Source organism: Poecilia reticulata, chromosome 14 (genome assembly GCF_904066995.2).
Source record: "Poecilia reticulata chromosome 14, P_reticulata-male-v2, whole genome shotgun sequence".
NCBI lineage: Eukaryota > Metazoa > Chordata > Actinopteri > Cyprinodontiformes > Poeciliidae > Poecilia > Poecilia reticulata.
The window spans coordinates 24,404,784-24,417,085 of NC_088843.1; the positions used below are offsets into that span (position 1 = coordinate 24,404,784).

Below are 12,302 nucleotides of genomic sequence, written 5' to 3' on the forward strand. Positions count from 1 at the left end.
CCCTCAGGCCGCACTCGTCAGCGCGCTCTGAACACTTGGACATGAAAGGGTTCATCTTGGCATTTGATTGGAGGAAAAATTAATGTAAGAGTTCAGATTTAAGTGTGTTGTGAAGGGAAGGGGTTGGATACGCTTAGAGGAGGATTTCAGTCTACAATGGACAAATACTACAGTATTTAAACATTAGTAGAGTCTTATCTCTTAGTTTAATATTTCTACAATGTTTTGCACATTTTGCTTTTGTATAATTGTCCTGATTATTACTGAGAAATCCTCGTGCAAACTAGCTTAACTAAATCTACTTTCGTTCCAAGCAGCTCCACTTCCTTCTTCTGAAATGAAGTTGCCTTGAACATCATCGGTTTTCACGAGGTTTCAGTCATGCAGTTTTTACTAAAACAATCATCAGTTGCAGTCCTAAAAACCACATATTTTCTAGCCTTGTGACAAGAAAAGAGATCTAAAAAATATATATTACAGGAGCTTTGAGCGTCAGTAAGCAGTGTTTACTGAGAGTCATTTAGGGAGGTCAAAGGAGCCGCAGGCTGCAGAGCCCTGAGCCCCAACCTCCAAACCTGAGACCACCACCTGTCTGTTCAGCTACCGACCACCAGAGGGCAGCCAAGGCACGCTGCAACCCAGCAGCTTCACCAACATGTATGATTTAGCTTGATATCACTGCTCCAACTCTCTAACTAATTCATAAAAACCACTTAAAAAGAGCCACTGAGAGAGGAGGAAACACCTGTGGTCATTAATTATGCTGAAACAGTCGGCCTGACTGTAGTAAAGGTCCCATCCTATAAATTATGCTTTGCTGGAACAATTCGCATATTTGTCAGGACAAGATTGTGTTTTTTTACCCCTTCAAAGATGAATATTTACCCTTCCACGGTTCACCATACAGACAACAGAATCATGAAGCAGCTGCAGACATCAAACCTGCCATTCCCAGAACTGCAACAATGCCACGCTGACAGCATCGCTGCTTCCTTCCAAGTCATTAAATTTTGATTGTGCGATGTGCCGATGAAATGTTTTAATGTTCTCCTCTGCAGTGTTTGTTGTGTTTTTCAGTGGAAGGTGGTCAAGTAGAGAACGGAGTTAATGCAGCTGATATATCTGAAGCCACTTAAGGACGGTTTTACGAGCCAAGTGGAGCGACAGGACAAGACGGCAGTTTCAGCTGCCAAATTGTTCCTTCGGTTCGGTGGTGTGAGCGCTCTGGCTCACACACCACTTCTGCAGCACTTTCCACTCGGCTGTATTTCTAACTGCAGCGGCTGAACAGAACTCACATTCTCTGCTGGTGTCAGTAAAAAGCTCAAAACTGAAAACAGGGGTTTCAGTTTAGTTCATCTGAATGTCAACAATAAAGAAAACACCAACTAGAACTACTATTTTTCAAGGTCAAAATCATTTCATTTAAAAGTATACAATGTGTCCTGATCTGCCTCAGGCTAAAAACAGTCAGAGTATTATTACCATTTGAGGGTTTTATGCATCAGAACAAAATGAAAAGGTTCTGGTATTTTTTTCTACAGTTATTCTACTCTAACCTAACCCGAAGTGAACAAAAACTGCACAGCTTCAGTCTTTATTAAATTGAAAGCAACCCCAGACAAACTAAAGAAAATCTCACTGACATGGGTGGAGCCAAGAGCCACTGAGGGGCGTGGCCAAATGTGAGGGTGAGCACAGGTTAACAGGGCTCTGTGGTCAGAGTGAGAGCAGCACTGTTGACCCCACATCAACTTTATCTTTACTTAGCAACTTTTCAGACCCTCTGCTGACTTTATTTTTTTTTTTTAAACATGACAAATTTAACAACTTTTTTTCTGTTGTCGGAGACTAGACGAGACTACCAAGACATCTTGAATTTGCTATTGTTGTCATGCCGAGGACAAAATAGGCAATGTGATTTTAGCATATTGTTGAAACACACATAGGTTTTGGTTGACCCTTGACCTCCACCTCATCCTGCACGCCACTTAGTTCTCTGCATGTGTGGTTTCATACCTGTGGACTACTTCACTCCTCTATGGAGGGAGTTCCTGAAAAGTCCCCACCTGGGAAGTGTGAGAATTCAAGATCTAATATGGCCGCTCCTCGCATCCGCATAAAGCAAGCTTGTTTTAAACATGTTTATTTTACGAGACACGCATATACGAGTGAGTCTAAAATCAATGTCATTTGTAGCGCCTGCAACTTTAATTGAAAACATTTAAAATGGTGTTTGTTTATGGAGAGTAACGGTTAAAATGATCTTTATAACAGGCTCTACGAACAATGTCTACTTGGGCGTTGCAATATTAAAATCCCAACTCGGAGTGAAATGGGTAATAGATGGAGGTCAGCAATGGTTGCCATGGCAAGTCATACCAAAACTGTAATTTTAGACATTGTAATGTTATATTGTATATAATGATATAGCATAGCCTTACTTTTGGAGTCTACCAACTCTACAGGGAATGCACAATTGACTGACGTTTACAGCTTGTAGTGCTACCCATGCTAACTATGCTAACCTCTAACAAAGAATGCTAGTGATGGTTTGAAATGCCACTTCTGTAATAATATTTGTTTAAAAGAAAACAACCTATGTAACAACTGATTTCCCTTACACACACAGTGTGACATCACCTCTGCTCCTAAAATAACTAACAAATCATTGACTGTTGAAAAGCTGCTCATGGCTTCTCTATGGTTGCAATAAAAATGATTAAACATCTCAGTGATATTTATATTCTCCAGTCTTCAGTAGCACCTAGACAAACATTTTTTTCCAGATTCCCTTTATTTTGATAAATTAATAACTTTACAAAAAAGAAAAAATACTATTTTACAAACCGATAACTTACGAAAAAAGAAATAGAGGCTTATGCTTCCCTTCCCTATTCATAGACTCAACATAAACTCTACAGTAATAAAAGATACGAGATGACCGTTATGTTAAATGGATCTACTGCAGTTTATGCTTGTGCTACATGCGAGTGCGTAAAAAAAGATATATTTTATGGAACAATTCTGTGTTTTTAGATGTGAAAAAAGGTTAGTCCAATCTACTCAATGTTATGTGCTATACAGCAGGAACAGATAAAGACAATAATGAAATGAAAACATTAAAAGCAGAATAAGAGACACTAAAGACAATACAGACTTCTAAAACAGGAAACAATAAACCATACTAGAATGCTGTATTGTTGGGTTTATTTATATGGACACGTGCATCCGAATAAATATATGGTTATATGACCTGGACAGTTATTCTGTACTGTTATTACTTTCTAGAGAAGCAGACTTTGGCAGCACTGTAACTTTGTTCTGTTTTTGAGAGATATCACAGTTTTAATTTATAGAGACCATTTTGTTAAGATGGAATAATTATTAGTTTATCCAGAAAGCAGAAAAAACTGCATTTAATTGGAGAAAAAAAGACAAAATCTCTAATTGGTGCAACTCTAAACACAATTGATGACCGATCTGTAAAACCGGGCAGCAATAAGTGAAAATGATATTAAAGCGTCTCATCAGAGCAGCACAAATTAATTTGGCAGAGCAGCAAAATTTTTAAAGTTACGAGCCAGAAAGTTAATTTTCAGTTTTACAACAGAAAAAAAATGTATGCTTAATGAAACTAATCATAGGGTTTAATATGATGGGACTGAAAAAGCTTCTGGAACAGGATCACAAACCTTACAAATGTTTCCTTTGGAGTATTGATACTGGAGATAAGCCTTCCTGTAAGCCCCTGTGATGGTGTTGAGCTCCCTGTTAAATCCCCCAGGCCCTGACAGATGAAGCAGTGTGTGGAGAATTGACTTTACCTGGGATTTCCAGTGGAGAGGATGGCGGTGGAGCTCAATAGTTCCTCATATAGATCGGCGCCTGACACTGGGAACGCTGTGTGTTGGGCCAGCAGCACCCGGCGGATGGCGAACAGAGCCTGAAGCGCAGGAAACACAAACTCACAGCAACGCTGCAGAGATCAGCTGCAACATGCACCAAAATTCTGCAACCTCGGTACTTTTAGCCACTGTTTGTGGAAAACAGCCGCGACATGAGGTTGATTTTGTGACTGGGGAATTATTTCTGTGTTCACTCAGTCATAAATTTCATTCGTTCTGCTGAAAGACTGAATTATGACACTATTAGTTTCCTCCCTGATTTTTGCTTAAAATGCATTTCAAAAACTTTCCAAAGCATTACAGGTCCTCCTCTAGTCGTAACTATGCATATATTGATCCACTTTTTTCACTTCTAATACAGATACTTCTAATACAGATATCGGATCCGTATCGGCCAATACAGAAATGCAGCGCTGAACTGACTTAAAACATTTGTTTTTTTTAAACAGACATAAATGTAGTGAATTATAAATGTATTTAAGAACTCTGCACAAGTACAGCACACTTAAATGCACTAATGACTTCACAAGTTTGGTCAAACGTAAAAAAACATGTGAAATAAAACATGCAGAGAAGACTATGGATGTTAGCTTCTGTGGTAAGGCTAAGATGGTCTTAATTGAAATATCGTGAGAAATCAATTATTGAAATAATTGTAAAGTAATTTAATAATTGATCCATCATTAACTGAAGTATACCAACTAAATTAGGCCAACAGCTGACAAAACAAACTCAGCAGTAGTTAAGCCAAAACTGTACAATAGATACATTTTGCATTTAAAGTAACATTCTTTGTAACTATGTTCTACCAAGAACTCCTCAAGTGGCAGTTTTACTTTCATATGGTTCAAATTCTATTAACCTCCTATTAAGCACCTTTTGCTATTCAATTATGAATTGGTTGATAAAAAAAACCTAACAGCTCCACACTGTGTTGATGTTAAGTCTAGCAGGAAGGGCTGAGATTTTCAAGTTGATGTTAGAAGTATTTATTAAATGGCAGATGCATCGTTTGCTGCAAATGATCAATTAAGTAATGCTATATTATTCCATTTAGATAATATGATATTTTATTAAAGGTTATTTGTATTTTATAATGTATTTCTGATATTGTATAAAATAAGCTTAAATATCTGAAGAATGTGCCAATTTTATTTTATTAGATTACCCGTGAAAATAATCACTAAATTAATTTCTAGTTGCAGCTCTACCATAATGCATGTTAAGGTATATTTGGTGTTTGAATTATTAAAACAGGCAGGTCTTAGCATATTTAGAGAAGGAGTCAAGTATTTGTGGATTCTACTGTTCATGGGCAGATGTGGTTTCTACCTCGTCTGCCCACGAGCGAGCGGAAAGTGTGTGTTGTAGTTCAAGAGGCTGCATGACTGTAAAGGGATGTTAGAATGTTTTCATTGTAAACATCCCTTTACAAAAAAAAAGGGACTACAGCAGAATATGTATGTCCGCTGCATACATATTCTGCTCTGGAAATGCCGTCTGTAGCAATTTAATCAATTCTGCATCAGCAGACCGAAGGAGGAGGAGCTGCGTGGGAACGTTTTGGACACACGCTCAGAAAGTCAACATTTGCTGCTCGGTGTCGTCTGCAACAGAACTAATGCTTCTGAGTTTTCTATCGCCAACTAATACACAAAGTGACTGCAGTTTGTTGAAAATATGTTGCCAAAACTTAAATTCATTTCTAAGACAATTAAGTGGATGCACTTAAAATTAGATGTAATATTAGCCGTCAGACCAGAGATGTAATTTTATGTACTCTTGGCTCTTCTTCTATGTCTGTATATTGAAATAAAACTGTACATACAATATTGCCTTGACATTTAACTCAAGTTTGATCAATTCCAGAAACAATGTCTGAAATAACTGTGTGTTCATGCGTATGCAAAGAATACTGGCAACATGAAAGTCTGTATATCAAATGACTAAATGTTTGCTTGTTGAGTTGTCCTTTAGGCAAAATGTAAGGAAATTTGAATGATTCTACTGGTCTGCAGTTTCATTTAAGTGTCCTAGAATGTTCTCTGGAGCCAGTGCAAGTGGTAGGAGACAGAAGAACTCGAGGAAAAAGAGGATCACCACTGGATGACGCCTCCTTCCACATGCATGAAGCCGTTTCTGAACCAGAGAGCTCCTTCATCGCAGATCCTTCCCCCTGGTAGCTGCCAGACTTTAAAACCATCACTGCTACAAATAGACTCAGACCTAGATATCTGATCAGCTTAATATCACAAAAATAAGCTCTGATGAAAGTGGAGATTTGAGAAAAGTCTGTATTTATGTTTATGTGTGTACGTGGGAAAACGGATATTTAGAGTCCCATGCTTTATGGTCTGTGACAAATAATGCACTAATGTATCCTTGCTTTGACATGGTTCCCAGCTGACATCGTCTTGTGTTTTATTAACTTTATATTATAATATGCCATTTAGAAGTAGTTCAAACACGCAAATAAACCTCCTGGTGTCATGTTTAATTCCTAACGGGAATCCTCCAGTAGAATAAGCTGCTAGTTAGGAAACCACATGGAGCGCCTAACTGAATTTCTTCTATAAAAGTTTATTCTTTGAAAATTTCCCTCCAAGAAACGAGGCTCATTTAAACACGCCGTCGGTTGGAAGGTTCCTGCGCTTCAACAAAGCCTCGACTCGCCACCGCTGCTCCACACAGTATGGAGAAACTCTCTCCTGCATATCAATAAAAACTTCTACGTTGAATCTCACACACACACACACACGTCTCGCTTTCTCATTAATTAGGCAGAGCAAGACAACAGGCATCGACCGACACCGACTGCTAGAACAGACGGTGATGACAGAGAAGATCTAACCTGACAGGCTTTCACGCCAACTAATCAATCAGCTTTCAAAGATATCCTGTTTCCAGTTTTTACAAGTAACCTCAAAAGGTCGTAGAAGTAAAAAAAAATAAAACATTTCAGGTCCAGCACAGAGACAGGTCTAACCAAATCTGACTATAAATTGATTAGCTTTCTAAACCCTGCAACAACGTGCCTTATATTTCTAAAACATGAGAAAAAAAAGGTGTAATTTATTGATTTTTTTCGCAAGCTCTCAATCAGTTTGGATGCTTTAGGACTATAAACAACTCCAGAGCACTTTAAGGTGATCTCTGGAGGCTTTTTACAGATTAACCTTTAGGATATTTTTATATACATAAAAAAGATATTTATAAAAGAAATATGAAGCTGTTGTAGATGCTTTAAAGAAGCTAATGATATCAGAATGATATTAGCTGGTCTGTTAAATGGTGCACAGGGTTTTGAATCAGTGAGCATGTCACATTGTATTTTCAACTTAATGGTGTCTGCTTGATTCTCTTCTCTCCTGTTATATGTTCAAGTTTATTTAATCTGGAATTATTTCCCCACCAAATAACTACGTTTATTTACATTTTCCTGCTTTAGTTGTTAGAGTGGGGAATTGTGAGCAGACAATTTTGATTTTTCCCATAAATAATCGTTCCACAAAGTGATCACAAAAAATCACCAGAAGTCCTTGAAGACTCCAGCAACTTGTAGATGCATCTCTGCCTTAAACACTCCTCAAGCAAAGAACAAGTTGATTAGAAGGGCTCTGCAGATAAAAAAAGCAGACTTTTACAACCTCAAGTCCCAAACATAAACATATTAAGAATCTGTTGACTACGTTTAAGGGTGTGTTCGCACCCGAGACTTTTGGTCTGCTTTAAACGGACTAGAACTCGTTATCCCGTAGACTCCATTGCAAATACACTTAAGTGAGTCCTGGTGTGGACCAAAATCGTTTAAAAAGTTTCTAAGCATGAAGTTTCTATTGTTCATGCTTTTGAACAATAACATTTTGACTGCCAAGAAGAGCAGTCAAACATCCAGTCAGAATTATGGCAGTTTCTTTAGAGCTACAAAAAGCATGCGATTGAGGCTCAACTTGCTAAAAAGACATTCAACCAACATTATGGTCCTGCTCACCCATTTGTGGTGCAGTATTTGAAGATTATTCTGTAGAATGTAACGTTATTCACTCATTTTTTCAAAGCGCATATCTAAAATATTTGACAGAAAACACAGACACAATGCTACTTGTCTCACGTTTGTAAGGCAGCCAATCCGGGAGCTTTATTCGTGTTTCTTGGTTCTGATTGGCTGTACTGCAAAGAGCAGAGAGAAGAAAGACTGTGGATATCAGCTTCTCCAGTAGTGCCAAGATTGTTTGTGTGTATTAATGAATATTGAGGCATATTTGTGGTTTAAATTATTAAAATAGGCAGTAATACGCGGTTTTAGAGGGTCCCAAGCTGGCAGATGTGGTCCACATGAACTCCCACCTCTCATTAGTTTTAAGACTTTGAACCATTTTAATGCACACTCAGTTCTTGTATGCTTATTTATTTATTGAGCATTCATTTATAGAATAGAATATACTTTAGTGATCCCCAAAGGGAAATTGCTTATTAGTTTACAAGCTACTCCAGCCAACGAGTATTTCTGTATTTATTCTGAATTACAGCACGATGGGTCCTCCATACACCATAGCAGAAACTATGTGGATTAGTGCAAATGCACACTTAATTGAAACTTGCTCACCAGTCTTGTTAAATAAACAAGGTCATGCTCATGATGTTTATGTAAATATTCCACTTAAACCTTTCATTTTCACTTCATTTTGAAAATGTATATGGATGAATAATGAAGTGTGCAAATCAGATGTCCGTGATTATTTTCCTCTTATTTATTGTTAATAACCTTTTCAATACCAGATTCAGAAAGGACTATATCAACAGCGTTACACTGTCCGCTTCTTTTGCTCAAATTGTGAACAAGCATTTCAAATTGTTTAAAAGATTTGCTTCTTGATTAGCGGATCCTTCTGAACTCGACCATATATTCATTTGGAAGAGAAGGCAAATCTGCTGGGTCTCAATTAGCTCCTCAGATGTTGCTGGCACTCCAGTCTGTCCATGTATCATAGGATAGGTGTGTTTTACTGGAAAATCCTTCAGCAGTTTTAATTAAACTTTCAGACTGCTGATGTCAACAGGCGGCCTGGCGATGACCTCGGAGGCGTTCCAATTTGCGGACAAAACAATGGCTCAGATGTGCAGCGGGAGGCTGACGGACCACCGGGATGCCGGTTATCAGCTCAGGAGATAAATGCCTGCAGGCTGAACACACACAGGGCAGAAACTCTGGCTCGGTCACTGAGGTGAACCTGAACCTTCTGCAGACTGCGAGGAGGAGAAAAGTAATATTTGAAAAACACAATGATCCCAAGGGGAAATATGTTTGAAGTTGTCCTTCACTCAAAAATGCATTTTGGATGTTACTTCTGCAAGATTCCAGCTCACGTATCTGGATTTCAGATCATTCTTCAGGTCGTTTCTCTTTGGTAAGCTCAAGTCGACAAAATCAGCATGCCAATATTGGAAAAATGAAGACGCTCTAACAGACATTAAACACAAACATTTTACCCAAGAGTCGCTTAGCTCTTCAAGCTTTAAGACTATCATTTCTGCATCTCTAAAAGGATTCAAACACAAAAAATGCTTTAGGTATCCTGACTAAAACATTAGCAGGTGAAATCTTTTTTCCACATACATCAATGAACAGCTTGTTCAATTAGTAATGCTTACTGAAGAGCAGACTCATCCTAGACCGGCGTTAGCTTTTGTAGCTGGTTTTCTAGCATAACTACAACAGCCATTTCACTGAGAAGAGTAAATATCCTTAACTTAAAAAAACCTGTCAACATTTAAAAACACAGCTCGTTTCATAACAGATAGGTTGAAAGATGAAAGAGTAGAAACGGTTGCTTTACTTTTTTCAGCTTTCCTATTATCTGCTGAAATGTTTGCTCTCTCTCGCTGTCTTGCAGCCTGAATGAACTGCAGCATGTCATGGACAACTGGTTTCCTTTTAAAAGACTTCCAACACTGTACTTTAGCTAAATTGGAAGTCTTCCTTCAGCAACAACTTCCCCACTAGGACTTCCAGTGCTATTTGGAAACTTTTGCATATTTTTACATATATTTAAAATTTTTACTTATATTTTCTGATCAGCGGGTCACCAATCAGGATCAATCACACAGAAAAATTGACCAATTAAATTTACAAATGCACGTTGACAAGTCTACCTATTTCAGATTTTTTTGCTAGTCTTGGGGAATTAAAGGGATAAGAAGCTTACTTTTCTATGCAATTTCTCTGATGAATAACTATGTTATGTTTACCCAATATCTGAAACAGATTAAAGTAGCCTCCTGGTATCAGTGCCAATTAGGGATCATTAGGGAAAAGATGTTCAATATCTAATTTAAAGATGTACTTATCAAATGTAGAGACAGCTATTTATTAATTTTTGTAACGGTGTGTCGATGCGTCCTGGCATAACCGGTCCTTTAAGAACAGTCCTGTAGCATCGCTCCGATGCATCTCAGCTTTCCAAGCTGCATCTTCTGTAGAGTATTTTTAATATGAACAACAAAAAAATCTGTCAATTTTCTACAAATATGGCGGTCCACTGTAATTTTCTACAGTTTGTTTTTTCAATAAACCTCAAAAATAGTTTAGGGATTTATGATTCCCTAATAATGACCTTATTGCTGCTACTAACATAAGAATGACATGTTGCTGTGATATTGTGCAGCCTTAATAGTGACTTTAATTTTCTCCACACTCAAGCAGTCGGAATACTGGCAGTTGAAGCTTTGGAAAGTGGGCATAAAATACACATATATGATTATACACATTGAACACTGGAAGATGAGTGTGAAATGTGTTTTGGGAAAAATCCAGAGGACAAGATGTGACATAAATAAATCTTTGCCTCCAGCTGCCTCTCCAACCTCTATGCGTCAGGTGAAGGCCCGGATCAGTGGATGTTTTGCTAGATTAGTGGTATTACCACCTTTGACCGCAACCTTTTGACTGAAAATCCAGCAAATCGCTCCTAGAAAACAACTGTGCTCTCCTTTTCCTGTGGCCTAAAACCAAAACACTTGCTGCAGAGTTTGACCTTGATTCTTAATCCCTGATCTTAAGGTTTAGATGCTTATTGTCCTAAGTTATACATCTTAAAACCTAAGCTTCTTGTAATTCTACATGCAGCTGTTACATCAGTTTAGCCATGTGGGAGGAGGGAGTGATCAAAACAGAGTCAAATAAATAATAGAATAAAGATGTAGCTGTGGATGCAGGTTGAAGAAAATTGTGTAAATTCTTCAAAAAAGAAAAAAAAAGTCAAGTCAAATATGATCCATGTGTTTAATCTGTAATGACTGAAACACTGGGCTGAAACAGTGTTTCAGTCAAGTAAAAATAGACGGCACCCGTCTAGCCATTTAATTATTTCAATACTGCCAATTTTGGGAGGAACCGTCCTCCATACTTCATGATGACTGATCATATTAAATTAACCTGATTGGGTCATAAATACCTTATATGAGACGGAGCATTTCTGTGCGAGATCCTCTATGTCAGAAGAGACAAGGTCCTCCACTGAGGAAACAAGAAGCCATCACTGAAGCTGCAAATCTTCGTCATTTACCATTAAAACGCAATAAAACCGCACCAACCTGTTCTGATATCAGCTGCCCGCAGACTCCGCAGCAAATCTTCATCCAGACCAGGACACATTCCTACCAGTAACACCACCATTGTTCTTCATCACTCACTTCTGAGACTTTAGGAGAAACCAGCCAGCATCTTTTGTCAGTTAACGTTAGCTCAAGTTGTTTTTAGCTTCCCGGCTAACTTTAGCTAACTTTTCCGTGTGAAAGCGGAACGTTTAAAATACGCTCCTGTCGCCTCCGACTAAACTTTTGCCCTTAAAAACTGATTGTTTTATTAGGAGGAATATCAGTTCTGAGTAACTTTATTAGCTTAAGCTAGAGTTTAGAGTTCAACGTTATAGCAAGGAACGCGTGTCAAAAAATTTGTGTTTGCCACTCTGGTTTGCCGTAGCTCCCGCTCAATGCATTTAGGGAAATGTAGTATGTGCTCCCCAAACACGCTTTCGGGGCTTTTACCTTTGAAAATATTACTTTCAGCCACCAACTGTATCTTTAAGGATTTTAATCTTGCGTCTCACACTTGTTAAAAAAATTAAGCTGTGGCTTTCAAATGTGAAAGTATGATATTTGTTACCATGTTAAAAACCACAAGCTTCAGTGTATTTCATTTAAATTTTATGTGATAAACCAATGTAAAGTAGTGCCTGATTTATTACGACGTGAAAGTAAATGTATACCTGGGTGTAAAAATTACTTTACAAATAAAAACCTGAAAAGCCTGTGGCGTTTTTCATATGCTGCATCTTTGACTAAGAATCAGAAGTACTTTGTTATTCTGCTAGATCCGTGTTGTAAGAAGAGCAT

General features: G+C 38.0%; 1 protein-coding gene across 1 annotated transcript in view; it reads right to left on the reverse strand.

Moving 5' to 3' along the window:
• The window catches only part of rad51d (RAD51 paralog D), a 23,650-nt gene extending 11,749 nt beyond the window's left edge, over positions 1–11,901 (reverse strand). The window contains exons 1-3 of the mRNA XM_008428510.3: positions 11,502–11,901; positions 11,363–11,424; positions 3,828–3,946 (exon numbers count right to left, since the gene is read on the reverse strand). Coding sequence (XP_008426732.2) covers positions 3,828–3,946; positions 11,363–11,424; positions 11,502–11,583 — 263 coding nt within the window. The 5' untranslated portion in view covers positions 11,584–11,901. The remainder of the gene's footprint in view (positions 1–3,827; positions 3,947–11,362; positions 11,425–11,501) is intronic.
• Between the last annotated feature and the right edge of the window lie 401 nt (positions 11,902–12,302).